This window comes from Tachyglossus aculeatus, chromosome 21 (assembly GCF_015852505.1).
Source record: "Tachyglossus aculeatus isolate mTacAcu1 chromosome 21, mTacAcu1.pri, whole genome shotgun sequence".
Classification (NCBI taxonomy): domain Eukaryota; kingdom Metazoa; phylum Chordata; class Mammalia; order Monotremata; family Tachyglossidae; genus Tachyglossus; species Tachyglossus aculeatus.
This window is the reverse complement of record NC_052086.1, coordinates 3,333,163-3,349,394: the sequence shown is the minus strand read 5'-3', so window position 1 is coordinate 3,349,394 and position 16,232 is coordinate 3,333,163. Positions and strand designations below refer to the sequence as shown.

The 16,232-nt window shown below is 51.4% G+C and overlaps 1 protein-coding gene across 1 annotated transcript; it reads left to right on the top strand.

Moving 5' to 3' along the window:
• Positions 1 to 331: 331 nt before the first annotated feature.
• On the top strand, positions 332 to 9,901 carry LIF (LIF interleukin 6 family cytokine). The gene is made up of 3 exons (XM_038763885.1): positions 332 to 350; positions 6,399 to 6,577; positions 9,491 to 9,901. The coding sequence occupies exons 1-3, from the start codon at positions 332 to 334 to the stop codon at positions 9,899 to 9,901; spliced, it is 609 nt and encodes a 202-aa protein (XP_038619813.1).
• The last annotated feature ends 6,331 nt before the right edge of the window (positions 9,902 to 16,232 follow it).

Genomic DNA, 16,232 nt, shown 5'->3' with positions numbered 1-16,232 from the left:
ACCTCATTTCGTTCAAATGAAGAAAAAAAGGAATTCTTAGAAGAAGAAAAAAAAGGGTGTCTGGCCCTCCCCCCCCCCCCCCCCCTTACACTACTCTCACTCTCCATTCACAATTTCCATGTAATGATGAACCTCGAAACTACTACTTCCTGGACAGGATACTCTGTTGAATGGCTTCGTGAGATGTCTAAATATAGCCCTTTTTTTTTCTCTCTTACAACATAGGCTCCGGTATATAAATCAGTCAAATCCCCCAGTTTGAGCATGGAACTCTGAAACTTCTTTGTCAACATAAAGTCTCCAAAAACTCGCTCCCGAAGTCCAGCCAATAATGAAGGTCCTGGCAGCAGGTAAAAAGAGAAAAAAAAAAAAAAAAGGAAGCGAGCGAGCAAAAAAGAAATTACTCGAGTTTCTTGACCGTCTTTGGCTTCCGCAGCTCTTCATTAGGTGGGGAGGGGGTGGGCAGGGAGGGAGGAAGCGCCCTCCTTTGAATGCTCCATCTGGATGAGCTTTGGGAATAATTTGGGTGGGAAAGGGAAGGAACGGGGAGGATTTTTTTTTTTTTTTTTGCTCTGGATTATGGAGACTCCCTGGCATCGTCCTTTTTTTTTTTTTCCCAACATCCGGAGAGTTGCAAACGGCTCCGACTCTTTCCCAAAGCTGTTTGAGCTCCCTGGGAGATGGGGGGTAGGGGAGACCCCCTCCACCTTCCCTGATGGGACCCGTCCCCTCTCTATCCCCCTCGGTTGGGGGGAGCTGGAAGGAGTGGGGGTCTCCCCCAGAAAAGAGGGGGGATCCTGAGCCTCCCCATCCTGGGGTGCCTGACTCCCTGGGTTGCAAGAGGGAGGCCCCCCTCTTGGAAATGGGGGTGAAGGGTTTGTGGGTGGGAGACCGGCTTCGTGCACTGAGTTCTTTTGCAGCTCCGAGGGCAGGTGAGTGACCCCCACATCCCTCCCTCTGTCTCCCCAGTATCCCAGGGCTGTGCGTGTGGAAGAGGCTGGGGGTGGCCTGGTGGGGGTGATCCCCCCCTTTTGGGGATTTCTTGCTCCAGACGGCGGGGTCGAGGCGCCCCTGAAACGGTCAGGGTTGGGCTGACCCCGGGCGAGGACCCAGGAATGCGGCTGTCCAGCCAAGGAGGAGCCTCCGGGTATTGGGGGGTGGGAGGAAGCCAGTGGATCAGGAGCAGGTGCCCCCAGCCTCTTTCTTTCCCTGGCACAAGCCTGGCTCTGCCCTCCAGCTCCCACAAGAATTAGGGTGCCCGCCCCCCCCTCATAATAATTATAATTATGGTATTTGTTAAGCACTTATGGTGTGCAGGCTTTTGGGGTTGGATATAAGCAAAGTACGGTCCCACGTGGGGCTCAGGATCTCGACCCCCATTTTACAGATGAGGCGGCTGAGGCCCAATCAATCAATTGTATTTATTGAGCGCTTACTGTGTGCAGAGCACTGTACTAAGCGCTTGGGAAGTACAGGTTGGCAACATATAGAGACGGTCCCTACCCAACAGTGGGCCCACAGTCTAGAAGGGGGAGAAGTGAAGTGACTCGCCCAAGGTCTCGCAGCAGACAAGTGGCGGAGTCAGGATTAGAACCCATGGCCTTTGACTCCCAGGCCTGGGCTCGATCCACTAAGCCATGTGGCAATCTAGGGGTCCCCCCTCAGGATGTTCCAGGGTCTCTAATAATAATAATAATGGCATTTATTAAGCGCTTACTATGTGCAAAGCACTGTTATAAGCACTGGGGAGGTTACAAGGTGATCAGGTTGTCCCACGGGGGGCTCACAGTTTTAATCCCCATTTTACAGATGAGGTCACTGAGGCCCAGAGAATTTAAGTGACTGGCCCAAAGTCACACAGCTGACAATTGGCAGAGCCGGGGTTTGAACCTATGACCTCTGACTCCAAAGCCCGTGCTCTTTCCACTGAGCCACCCTGCTTCTCTCTTCTTCTCTAGTTTTGGGGTACTTTCTTAAGCATTTACTATGTGCCATGCACCGTACTAAACGCTGGGGTGGATGCAAGCTAATTGGGCTGGACGCAGTCCCTGTCCTAAGTGGGGCTCACAGTCTCACTCCCCATTTTACATCTGAGGTAATCGAGGCACAGAGAAGTGAAGTGATTTGCCCAGGGCCACACAGCAGTCAAGTGGCAGAGCTGGGATTAGAACCATGACCTTTTGACTCCCAGGCATTCTCAGGCAGTGTGGCCTTGTGGAAGGAGCTCGGGAGGTCTTGAGACCCAGTTTCTAACCCCAGGACCACTTCACACCTGGCAGTATGATTTTGGACAAGTCACTTAACATCAGGCCTCAGTTTCCTCATCTGTAGAATGGGGATGAGTTTCCCAGTCTCCCTGTCTTTTAGCGAACTGGGTGGTTTCAATCTTTTGTATTTATTGAGTGCATACTGTGTGCAGAGCATTGTACTAAGGTCTTGGGAAAGTACAGTTGAGATAAAATATATGATTCCTGTCCTCAAGGAGCTGACAATCTAATCTCGCATCTCTCCCTTGAAGCAAACGTTTCCTAAATAGCTTAATGAATGTTCCATTCTCTTGATTATTCTTGGAAAATCTGGAATCTCACTGGGGATGGGGAACTTCTGGACCCTACAGACTGCGAGCTTGGTGTGGGTACAGAACATGTGTGCCAACTCTGTCATATTGTACTCTCCTGAGAGTTTAGTACAGTGCTCTGCACATAATGAACGCTCAATAAATGCCATTGATGATGATGATGATGATCCTGGGCTGTTCTGTGCTAGGGAACAGGAAGGAGGACTGGCTGGGCCTGGAAGCCGGAATCCATCGGTCAGTTGATGGTATTGACTGAGTGCCTACTATGTGCCGGGCACTGTACTAAGCGATTGGGAGAGGACCATAGAACAGGCAAATTCCCTGCCCACAATGAGTTTACAGTCTAGAAGTTGGGGAGACAGACAGAAATAAAAAAGTGACAAGATATGGACATAAGTGCTGTGGGGTCTGGGAGTGGGGATGAATAAAAAGAGCTAGTCAAGGTGGTGCAGAAGGGAGTGGAAGAAGAGGAAAGGGGGGCTTAGGGAAGGCGTCTTGGAGATGTGCAATGTAGAAGCAGCGTGGCCTGGAAGGACCTGGGTTCTAATTCCGGCCCCGCCACTTTTCTGCTTTGTGATCTTGGGCAAGTCACTTCACTTATCTGTGCTCTGTTACCTCATCTGTAAATGGGGATTAAAACTGTGAACCCTATGTGGGATAGGGATTGTGTCCCATCAGCTTAGCTGTCTCTGTCCCAGCGCTTAGAACAGTGCCTGGCACATAGTAAGTGCTTAACACATATCATTATTATAATTATTATTATTTTGAGCCTTCATTAAGATTCTGAAGGTGGGGAGAGTCTTTGTCTGTCTGATATGAGGAGGGAGGGCGTTCCAGGGCAGAGGTCAGCGGTGAGATAGGTGAGCTGGAGGTACAGTGAAGAGAGAAGTAGTGTGGCCCAGTGGAAAGAGCGCAGGCTTTGGAGTCAGAGGTCATGGGTTCAAATTTCAGCTCCACCAATTATCAGCGGGGTGACCTTGGGCAAGTCACTTAACCTCTCTGTGCCTCAGTTACCTCATCTGTAAAATGGGGATTAAGACTGTGAGCCCCTCGTGGGACAACCTGATCACCTTGTAACCTCCCCAGCGCTTAGAATGGTGCTTTGCACATAATAAGCGCTTAATAAATGCCCTTATTATTATTATTGTAGTGAGAAAGTTGGCATTAGAGGAGCAAAGGGTGCAGGCTGGAGGAAAGAGCCCCAATTCAGAGGGGGAGATTGGAGCAAGCATCATCAGACAAGCCCCAGTGCCCTCCAAGTTACCTTTCACTTTCCTTCTTCCATTCCTCTAGTAACTTTCCCTTTCATCTGGTTTCAGCAACAGTCTCGTGGCTCAAGTGGAGCCTGAAGGGGCTGTCTCTTCTTCTCCCTTCCCCCACCCAGCGGGTCTGAAGTGTGAGACTTCTGGGCCTGGACTGACCCTGGAGAAGTAGCGTGGTTTAGTGGAAAGAGCCCGGGCCAGGGAGTGAGAGGCTGTGGCTTCTAATCCCAGCTCCACCACACATCTGCTGTTGGACCTTGGGAAAGTCACCTCTCTGGGCCTCGGTTCCCTCGTCTGTAAAATGGGGATTAGGAGTGTGAGCCCCCTGTGGAACAGGGACTGTGTCTGACCCGATTATTCTATAATAATGATAATGGTATTTATCGTTATCATTATCAGTGCTCTGCACAAAGTGAGCACTCAATAAATACGATTGATGATGATGGTATTTGTTAAGTGCTTACTATGTGTCAAGCACTGTTCTAAGAGATGGGATAGATACAAGGTAATCAGGTTGTCCCACGTGGGGCTCACAGTCTTACTCTCCATTTTACAGATGAAACAACTAAGGCACAAATCCCAGCACTTAGAGCATTACTCGGCACATAGTAAAGGCTGACAGATACCACGATTGTTATTGTTATTATTAACCACACACCTCATTCACCTGCTCCCTGGGAGGGCAGGAATGGAGGGCCGCCGGTGACCCCTCACCTTCTAGGCTCCCTTCAGTCCCCCCTCTCAGTCTCAGGACGCTGACCGCCCCCCAGCTCATGGGTGGGAGCGATTTCTGCTGCTTCCAGGTTCCTCCCTACGCCAAACCCAAACAAAACAGAGGAGCCGGGGCGGGCCGTTTTGGCCCAGGCTGCCGCGAGCCCCTGGCAGGTTGACAGGACTCAGCCTCACGGAAGCAAGAGCTGAACCGCCTCCTGCCCCCCACCTTTCCCTGCCTCTTTGACCTCCTGATCCCCTGACCCAGAGACATCTGCTCTAGGGATGGGGACCCTCCCTGCCCAGAGAATGGTTCACTGTGGACAGGGAATGTCTCTGTTATCTTGTAGTAATAATAATAATAATAATAATAACCATGGTATTTGTTAAGCACTTGCTAGGGGCCCAGCACTGTTCTAAGAGCTGGGGGGATACAAGGTAGTCAGGTCAGACACAGTCCCTGCCCCACATGGGGCTCACAGTCTTCATCCCTATTTGACAGGTGAGGGAACTGAGGCCCAGAGAAGTGAAGCGACTTGCCCAAGGTCTCACAGCAGACATGCGGCAGAGCAGGGATTAGAAACCACGTCCTCTGATTTCCAGGCCCGGGCTCTTTCCACTAGGCCTCGCTGCTTCTCCGCTCTCCGAAGTGCTTACTACAGTGCCTCGCACACAGTAAGCGCTCAGTAAATACCATTGATTGATTGATTCCCCCCTAAAATCAGATCTCCTCCAGGAGGCCTTCCTAGACTAAGCCCCTCAATTCACGGCATCGACGATGAACTTGGCTGGATACCCTTTGAGTACTTTGATGGAACTCACAGTGCTAATGGACCCCTCCTTAAACTCTACTATTTCCCGTTGTCTGTAATTTATTTTCACGTCTGTCTCCCCCAGTAGACTGTAAGTTCCTTGTGGACAGGGATCGCATCTAGCAACTCTAACGTATTGTATTTTCCTAATTCCTTAATCTTTGCTCTGCGATCGATCTGTCGGTCTAGACTGTAAACTCCTTGTCCAGACTGGGAGCTCGCTGTGGGAAGGGAAGTCATCTGTTTGTTGTTATGTTGTACTCACCCCAGCGCTGAGTCTAAATTGTCAGCTCAGTCTAGACTAAGAAGCAAGGTGGAATGGATAGAGCGTATGGAGTCAGAAGGTCATGGGTTCTAATCCTGACTCCGCCTTTTGTCTGCTGTATGGCCTTGAGCAAGTCACTTCACTTCTCTGTGCCTCCGTGACCTCATCTGTAAAATGGGGATTAAGAATGTGAGCCCCATGAGGGACAGAGACTGTGTCTAACCCTATTTGCTTGTATCCACCCCAGTGCTTAGTACAGTACCTGACACATAGTAAGCGCTTAACAAACATCATTATTATTGTTATTATTATTATCGTCTAGACTGTAATCTCATTGTCTAAACTGTAAGCCTGTTGTAGGCTAGGAATGTGTCTGTTCATTGTTCTATTGTCCTTTCCCAAGCGCCTATCACAGTGTTCTGCACACAGTAAGCTCTCAGTAAATACTATTGACTGGTATTTATTGAGCGGTTACTGTATGCAGAGCAGTCAATCAATCACATTTATTGAGCGCTTACTGTGTGCATAGCACTGTATTCATACAGTCGTATTTACTGAGCGCTTACTGTGTTCAGAACATTGTACTAAGCATTTGGGAGAGGATGAGACACAGGGTTGATAGACGTGTTCCCTGCTCACAGGAGCTTGTAGACGATAAGGGTTCAATAAATGCCAGTAATTGATTGATAAGAAAGAGCAACTTTCCCCATCCCCTCTCCTCACTCTGTCCATGATCCCGATCCCCTCTGACCTTGTCTTCCCCTTTCCAGGAGTTGTGCCGTTGCTGCTGGTTCTGCAATGGAAGCCGGGGTCCTGCACCCCCCTGCCCGTGACCTCGGGCAACTCCATGTGTGCCAACAGGCATCTATGCCAGAACAATGTGACCCACCAGATCAGAAGTCAGCTCAACCAACTCAACAGCAGTGCCCAGGGCCTCTTCGTCCTCTACGTAAGTGTCTGCTGACCCTCCTCCGGATCGGCCGGCCCTGCTGCTTATACAGCGCTTAGCGGGAAGAATAATAGCCGGGGGATTTGTTAATGGCCTAGGGGCAAGAGCATGGGCTTGGGAGCCAGAGGATGTGGGTTCTAATCCCAGCTCTGCGACTTATCTGCTGTGTGACCTTGGCCAAGTTGCTTCACTTTTTCGGGACTCAGTTCCTTGATCTGGGAAATGGGGATTAAGATTGTGAGCCCCATGTGGGGTGGGGACTGCGTCCAACCTGATCAGCACTAGAACAGACTTGGCACATAGTAAGGGCTTAACAAATACCATTATTATCATTATTATTATTATTATTATTACTATGTGCCAAGCTCTTACCTGAATGCTTGGAAAGATACGAGATCATCAGGTCAGACAGTTCCCATCCCTTACGGGGCTCTTGGTGGAAAAGGAGGGAGTACAGAAGGGAATCCCCATTTTACAGATGAGGAAACTGAGACCTGGAGAAGCGAAGTGATTGGCCTAAGGCCCCTCAGCTGGGAGGTGGCAGAACTGGGATAAGAATCCTGGTCCTCTAAACCCCAGGCCCATGCTCTTTCTACTAGGCCATGCTGCCTACTCTGTGCAAAGCGCGGTGCTGGACATAGGGACAGAAACAGGATAATCAAATCAAACCCAATCCCCGGCATATCTGGGGTTTGCTGTCTCACTTGACTGCAGAGATTCCAGTGGTTGCCCATCTACCTCCTCATGAGACAGAAATGCCTCACCATCACCTTGCCCCCACCTACTTCACCTCACTACTCTCTCCTCCACCCCAGCCCACACACTTCACTCCTCTAATGCCCACCTTCTCACGGGATCTCCATCTCGTCTTTCTCTCCACCGACCACTCACCCGCGTCCCGCCTCTGGCCAGGAACTCCCTCCATCCTCATATCCGACAATGACTCTCCCTCGCTTCAAAGCTGGCCATGCCCTGCGCTGCCCAGCACAGCTGCAGACAAGCCACCGGAGGTGGCCGTGGCACAGGATCAGGATGGGACTCAGACGTGGTTTGCACGTTGGTGCATGGTTGCCGTCAGGGCACACACACACACCTACATGCAAACACATTCACCTACAACCTCTGGGGAGCCACCGCTGTGCCAGGAGAGCGCGGAAGCCACCTCTCCTCTCCCCTGGCGCTCCGGCCAGACAGAATTGATCCCCCCATTTTGCCCCCAGCTCAGTCCTGCCCTTCTCCATTCATCATCAACTCTACTGCTATGGTGTGCACAAAGCTCTCACTCTGCACCGAGTGGTACATGATCGTCACATCGGACGCACAGGGCTAGCACTCTAAGAGGGAGGGGAGAGCGGGAATCTTATCCCCATTTTACAGATGAGGAAACTAAAGCCCCATCCTTTGAGGGAATCACCTGTCTGGGCTCAGGTGAGACTCTGATGGGCGAGTCCTCCCCCTCCTACCCTGGGGTCAAGTCCCTCCTCCCTCCAACTCCTCCAGAACGTGGTTTGGATGCCCTGAGCCATCCCAGACCAGAGGTAAAGGAGTCCTGGGGTGAAGGCCAGGGAGAGGGGCTGGGAGTGAAAGGTGCACAGAGAAAGAAATAGGTGTGAGAGGCTCTGTGTGTCTGTGTGTGTGTGTAAGAGAGTTTGAGTGTGCAAGTTTGAGTGTATGTGTGTGAGTTTGTGTGTATGTGGGAGAGAGTCTGTGTGTATGTGTGAGTTTGAGTGTATGTGTGAGAATTTGAGGGTATGTGTGTTTGAGAGAGTTTGATTGTGGGAAAGGATTTGAGAAAGTGCGAGAGCTTGAGTGTATGTATGAGAATTTGAGTGTGTTTGCTTAAATACCCAGTCCCTTCAAAGCCCTACTGAGAGCTCACCTCCTCCAGGAGGCCTTCCCAGACTGAGCCCCCTCCTTCCTCTCCCCTTCCTCCCCATTCCCCCCGCCTGTATATTCCCCTTCCTTCCCCTCCCCACAGCACCTGTATATATGTATATATGTTTGTACGCATTTATTACTCTATTTATTTTACTTGTACATATTCTATTTATTTTATTTTGTTAATCTGTTTTGTTTTGTTGTCTGTCTTCCCCTTCTAGACTGTGAGCCCACTGTTGGGTATGGACCGTCTCTATATGTTGCCAACTTGTACTTCCCAAGTGCTTTAGACTGTGAGCCCACTGTTGGGTAGGGACTGTCTCTATATGTTGCCATCTTGTACTTCCCAAGCGCTTAGTACAGTGCTCTGCACACAGTAAACGCTCAATAAATACGATTGATTGATTGATTGATTGATTGATTAGTACTGTGCTCTGCACACAGTAAGCGCTCAATAAATACGATTGAATGAATTGAATGTATGAGTTTGAACATGTTCTGCACACAGTAAGCGCTCAATAAATACAATTGAATGAATGAATGAATATGTGTGCGTGAGAGTTTTAGTGTATGTTTGAGTTTGAGTGTGTGAGTTTGAGTCTGTGAGTGTGAAAGAGTTTGCGTGTGTGCGAGTATGAGTATGTGGGTGTTCGAGAGTTTGTGTGTGAGTTTGAGGGTATGTGTGAGAGCTTGAGTGTGTGTGTGTTTGAGTTTGTGTGAGAGTGAGTACGTGTGTTTGAGTTTATGTGTGTGAGAGAGTTTGAGTGTGCGTATGAGTTTCAGGGTATGTGTGCGAGCTTGAGTGTATGTGTGTTTGAGTATGTGTGTGTGAGAGTTTGTGTGTGGGAGGGGTGGGGGGGAGAGCAGCTGTGTGGGGATGAGAGAACTGCCCAGCATAGTACAATGTTCTGCACAGAGTAAGCACTCAATAAATACAAATGAATGAATGTGGGAGACTGGGGGAGGGCAGACCAATGCCTTCCCCTGGGTACTGTGCGCTGACTCCCCACCTCACCCTCCTCTCTCCCCCTCCAGTACACGACGCAGGGCGAGCCCTTCCAGAGCAAACACGACAAGCTGTGTGCTCCCAACGTGACGGACTTCCCGCCCTTCCACCCGGCCCGCCAGAGGAAGGAGCGGTTCATTGAGCTATACCGCATCGTCGTGTACCTCAACGCCTCACTGGGCAACGTCTCCCTGGACCAGGCCCGCCTCAACCCCGGTGCCTTGAGCCTGCGTGGCAACCTGACGGTCACCTTGGCCATCCTCCGCGGACTCCTCAACAACCTCACCTGTCAGCTCTGCAACCGCTTCCAAGTCTTCCACGTGGACGTGACCTACGGCAGCTACAGCCGGGAGAAGGACCAGTTTGAGAAGCGCAAACTTGGGTGCCAGCTCCTGGGGAAGTACAAGGAGGTCATCGCCAAGGTCGTCCAGGGCCTGTAGACCGACGCGGGTGCTGGGATTGAGGAGCGGAGGGCCGGAGGAGCCCTTTGTGACGGCCCCGGGAGCGCTTGGCTGGCGGAATGGGATGCCCACCCTCTGCTGGATTCTTCCTCCTTGGGGTGGGAAACCCAGGCAGGGAGAAAAGTGGGCTCCCATCGCTGAGGGGGCCAATTCAACTCCCGCTTCCCCTCAGCCACCCGTCCGCTTCCATCCCCCAACATCGGTCCCATCTTTCACCCCTCCTCCCTTCCACCTTCCCAGATGATACACCGAAGCACCATGTGCCTCGGGCCTGATTCTCGTGTCCCCCTCCCACTGCTCGAGGGACCCACATCAGAGAGGCTCCAGAATCTGGGGCGAGAGGGTGTTTTAGAGGCTCAGGCACGCGGAAAGACCGAGGAGACCCTCAGGTCGCACGGCCCGTCGGTTTCTGTTTAAGACCCACCCCCGACCAGGGAAGGTCACTGGAGACGCCGCACCTCTTAGCAGGCGGGCTTCGTGAGGGAGGCGTCTGCCGGCCCGCAGCTCAGAGGCGCCATACTGTATGATCCTGTTTGGGTCGCTATTTATTTGCGTTTTCTATTTATGTTAATTTATTGGTGCTTTCAGTGGCAAAGTTACCCCTCACGGACTCGCTGCTGTCTGTCGCCGCGGGAGCCGCTGCTGGCGGCGGATGGATCCGGGGTCGGAGACAAGGGGTGGCGGGAGGTCGATGTCCGGTTTGCAGAAGGTGGGGTGCCAACTCAAGGCGGGGTGTTCCCCCGTGATCCACCCCCCCAGCAGAGGGTGGGTCACAGGCCAGGGTTGGAGGTTTGGGTCTGGGCTGGAGTCTTCCCCAGGATGGGACTGATGTCCTTCCCAGAGCCCCCACATCCTCAGTCTGGGGTCCCGAACACAATATGTGGGGATAACCCCTGGGGTCCCCCTCGTCCCGGGAATGCACTCTTGGGACAAGGAAGAGATGGGGGGATTAGGTTCACCCCCGGCCCTCCTAGATTTGACTCTCTGTGGCTCACCCCCCGGGGTCAAATCTGGAGGGGACAATGGGTTCCTCCTCTTCAGGATACCCCTCGGCATCCTTGACCTTTCCAGTGCCCTCACGCAGGTCAGAGACCAGGAAGGAGTGCCCTGTAGTCATCACGGGCAGCCCCCTGCCTCCAAGCAGGGTTGGCCCTCCACCAGCCAACAGAGACCCAGTGGTCCAGCCCTCCTCTTAAAGGGGGATGGAGAGGTGGGGAGTTGGGAGCGTTTTCAGTGGTGGAATGACGGTCTCCCGAAGAGATGTGGGGTCTGGACCCGGGGTCTCCAGCTAGCTGCTGGGCCTCACAGATCCCCTGACCCGCTTCCCCCGCTGGCGGTAGGGAAAACGGGCACTTGGTTTGGAGGGCCAGGTGGGCCGACGGGCAGGGGAGAGGGCAACTAAGTAGCTGCCACCTCTATCAGAAAGGGGTTCTGAGGAGACTCCCAGATTCATTAATTCATTCAGTCGTATTTATTGAGAGCTTACTGTGTACGCACTGTACTAAGTGCTTGGGAGAGGACAGTACCACAACAAACTGACATGTTAGATGGCACGGTTATTCCACTTTGCACTTTTCGAGTGGATCTCAAAGCACTTTACAAGTGTCGGTTACCCGGCAGTCTGGCGTGGTGGCTAGTGCGTACCAACGGGCGAATGGGCTTCCACCTTGTCAGAGTGCACCCGTCGGGCCCAGGGAGGTTAAGCTATCTGCTCCAGGGTTCCCAGAAAGGGGGTCACAACCAAGTTCAGAAGCATCCAGGTTCAGTCTCGGCTCCCTGCGCACGGCTAGCCGGGATTTGGAGCCTGGCGGGGGCTGTTTTATCCTCCAAGACAGTCACCGGACATTGCAAAGTACTGGTCACTCCATCCCACTGGAGGCCTCCCATCGGTTTATTCTCGCTGCAAAAAATGTGACTCCAGTCAGAGTAATAATAATTATGATAATGATGGTATTTATTAAGCACTTACTGTGCCTCAAACCAGGATCCAAGACAATCAGATCGGACTCGCAGTCCAAGAGGGAAGGAGGACAGGCATCTTTTTCCCATTGCATGGTTGAGAAAGCGGAGACCCAGAGGGGTGTAGGGACTCGCCTAAGATAAGCCAGCAGTCTGGTGGCAGAGCCAGGAAAAGAATCCCCATCTTCTGGCTCTGTCCCCTATTCTTTCCACTAGGCCTCCCTGCCTCCTTTGTGTTAGTTTGCATCTTATTCTGCATATGATTTGAGTATTGTTCATTACCGTCATCTTCGCCTCCACCGAAGCTTCATGCTGGGTTCCTGGTCGCCAGTCATGGGGCGTGACGTGGGACGGGGCGACTCTGACCCACCTTCTAATCCACCTCCATGGGGGCAGATTCCGAGCTGGGGGGAGTTGATTGTCCACTTTTTCAGAGAGTCCTGAGGCCCTTCGAGGGTCCTGTTCCATTGGAATGAGCTCTGGTTTCTGCAGTACCCGTTTCATGAATGTATGGTGTTACAGATGGAGTTTTTTAATTTATTTAGCCTAATATTTAAAATATTTATTTTTTGATACAAACGATATTAATTTTTTAAAAAATAAAGATCTTTTTTTAAAAAAATAAGAGGCTTTTGATGTGCTGCTTGGTTCCCAGTCGCTAAGAAGGATGGGGCGGGAGGGAACGAAGCGGATCTAGTCTTTCGGTCTTAGGTGATGGCGGTGTCGGTCAGTCAGTCAATCGTACTTATTGAGCGTTTACTGCTTGCAGAGCACTGTTCTAAGCGCTTGGGAGAGGACAGTAGAACAATAAACTGGCCTGGTTTAAGGCCGGTGTCTCTGTAGACACCCCTCACTCGGCCGAGGAGAGAGACCCCTGTGACTCCCTCTCTTCCTAGCCAGCTCCATCGGGGTGCCAAGGTGCCTGCCTCTGCCCCGCTGCCCAGATGACTGCCAGCCCACGATGCGTTTGTCCTCGGTGACCATGAACTCGTCTCTAGACTGTCAGCTCGCTGTGGGCAGGGAATGGGTCTGTTTTCTGTTGTCCTCTCTCAAGCACTTAGTCCAATGCTCTTCACAAAGTAAGTGCTCAGTAAATACCGAATGAATGAAATGCTGGCTGATCTGGCAGATAGGTCCACGGATCTGTGCCTCGGTCCCAGGAGCAGGATGGGGAGCGGGAGTGGCCGCCGGCTGAGTGACCTCATCCACGGGGCAAATATTTCAGTTATGAGGACGTGGTCGGCCGCGGCCCTCCCTCCCTCCATCCCTCCCTCTGGCGGGGCTGGCGCAGGAGGCTGCCAAACAGGACGGGAGAGTGAGTTTTCTCAGGGAAGGGAGCAGGGCACGATCAGTTCAGTGAGGAGAAGGAGAACTGAGCACTCTACCTCAGAGAGAAGAGGAAAGTGTAATAATTCTAATAATAATCATTGTGGAATTTTAGCGCTTACTATGTGCCAGGCACTGTACTAAGCGCTGAAGTGGTTACGAGGTAACTGGGTTGTATGCAGTCTCCATCCCACGTTGGGCTCACAGTCTTAATCCTCATTTTTACAGATGAGGGAACTGAGGCCCGGAGAAGTGAAATGACTTGCCCAAGGTCACACAGCAGACAAGTGGCAGGACCGGGATTAGAACTCAGGTCCTTCTGATTCCGGGCCTGGACTCTACCCAGGAGGCCATGCTGCTTCTCTACGGGGGTACGATTAGCTTGGAGGTGAGAGATGTAGCCAGACAAGATTATTTATTCCTTCTATCGTATTTAATGAGCGCTTACTGCTTGCAGAGCACTGTACTAAGCGCTTGGGAGAGCACAATAGAACAATGAACAGATTCCCTGCCCACAACGAGCTCACAATCTAGGGAGGGGATAGGGTGTGATTAGCTTGGGAGAGAGAGATGGAGGAGGTCATTCATTCATTCATTCAATCGTATTTATTGAGCACTTACTGTGTGCGAAGCACTGTACTAAGCACTTGGGAGAGAACAATATCACAACCAATAGACACATTCCAGCCCACAACAAGCTATGAGGAGTAGAAGGGACGGGAGGACCGGGAGTTAATGACTGTAGGCCGAACGTGGCCTCTCCGCCCAGCTCAACCTATTGGCCCGAAAACAAGTCCTTCCTAGACATTTTTGCAATTCCACTGGCCCCCTTCCCGGCTCCTCTCCCGGGCAGGATCAAACACTGGCAGGCTAAACCTGTAAGCGCTCACTTCCTGCTTGGGTTCTTTCCCCACTCCCAACCCTCCGGCTAGTCGGCTGGTCGCACGCGTCCTGACGGGCTCCACCAAACTCTTAAAATCTTCTCAGCCATCGATTTTAGTGCCGCTACTCGCTTCTTAAGGTAGACTGTCAGCTCCTCCGGGGCAGGGATTTTGTCTCCTAACTCTTCTAGACTCCCCCCAAGCGCTCAGTACAGCACTCTGCACATGGAAGACTGTAAGCTCCTTGAAGGCAGGCATTGTGTCTACTAACTACATTGTATTCTCCCAAGTGCTCAGTACAGCGTTCTGCACACAGTAGACTAGAAGCTTCTCAAGGGCAGGGACCGTGTCTTTTCACTCTATTGTACCCTTCCAAGCACTTAGCACAGCGCTCTGTACACAGTGGGACCTCGATCACTACTACTGATTGACTGATTCAATCTGTTTGTAGTATTGACTGAGCCCTTAGGGTCTGCAAAACACTGAGGTAAACGCTCAGAAGAGGGGGGATGGAATCTCTGGCAGTGAGCTCGTCGAGGACAGGGAATGTGTCTGTTTATTGTTATATTGTACCCTCCTAAGTGCTTAGTACAGTGCTCTGCACACAGTAAGCGCTCAATAAATAATAATAATAATGATGGCATTTATTAAGCGCTTACTATGTGCAGACTGAATAAATGGACGAACGGTGGACACTCCCCCATTCCCAGTCCAGTGGCGAGACTTGAGGACTGGAAGTTCATTCATTCATTTAGTCATATTTACTGAGTGCTTACTGTGTGTAGAGCACTGTACTAAGTGCTTGGGAAAGTACAGTACGACAATAAACAGTGATATTGCCTGCCCACAACAAGTTTACAGTTTAGATGGAGAGAGACAGATATCAATACAAATAAATAAAATGACAGATACGAACATAAATGCTGTGAGGCTGGGATGTGGGGGGGTGATGTGGCAAATCAGGGCGATGCAGAAGGGAGTGGGAGGTGAGAAAAGGTGGGGCTTAGTCAGGGAAGGCCTCTTGGAAGAGATGGACTTTCAAGAAGGCTTTTAAGCGGGGGAGAGTCACCGTGGAATTGGAGGATGGAGGGCATTCCAGGACAGAGGCAGGAAGTGGGTGAGGGTCCAGGGTGAGATCACAGCAGGAGGTGGGCTCCGTAGCTCAGGGACTATGTCCAACCTGATTAACTTGTATCTACCCCAGTGCTTAGAATGGTGCTTGGAACATTGTAAGCGCTTAACAAGTACCATAGTAATAATCATAATTATAATCATAATCATAATAATATAATAACATGAGAAGCAGCGTGGCTCAGTGGAAAGAGCCTGGGCTTTGGAGTCAGAGGTCATGGATTCAAATCCCGGCTCTGCCAACTGTCAGCTATGTGACTTTGGGCAAGTCACTTAACTTCTCTGGGCCTCAGTGACCTCATCTGTAAAATGGGGATTAAAACTGTGAGCCCCCCGTGGGACAACCTGATCACCTTGTAACCTCCCCAGCACTTAGAACAGTGCTTTGCACATAGTAAGCGCTTAACAAATACCATCATTGTTATTATTAATCACATTTGATTATTATTATGCTCTGGAGTCCCCAGAGGCCCTAGGTCTATGGGGGAGGTAGGGAGGGTCTGCTTCCTCTTTCGCTTCCGCCGGAGTCTGCTGACCTGCAGTTTTCCTCCCTTCAAAGATGCCCACACCCCAGATCCCCCCCGGTCCTCCCCAGACCCCCCAGAACAGCGGGCTGATGGGGAAGGGGATGGCGGCAGGGGGAGGGGGATGATGGCAGTCCACTGCCCCGATTTCCTGGAAGAGGTTGGCTTCTCGGTTTCCGTTTCTCCGGTTTCCATTTCTCCCCTGTCACATGTTCTCAAAACTCCCTGTGAATAGGGAGGCTTCTTTGGTTCTCAAGACTCGGTTGTTCGGCATAAGCAGACTATTCTTCTCCCGCTTCTTCAAAGCCTCACTGAAGGCCCATCTCCTCCAAGAGGCCTTCCCTGACTAGGCCCCCCCTTTTCTCTTCTCCCTCTTCCCTCTGCGTCACCTTGACTTACTCATTTTATTCACCCCCCCTTCCAGCCCCACACCAGTTATATTCCTATCTGAGCCCCTATTGCCTGCTGAGCACTGTACTGGCCACCTAC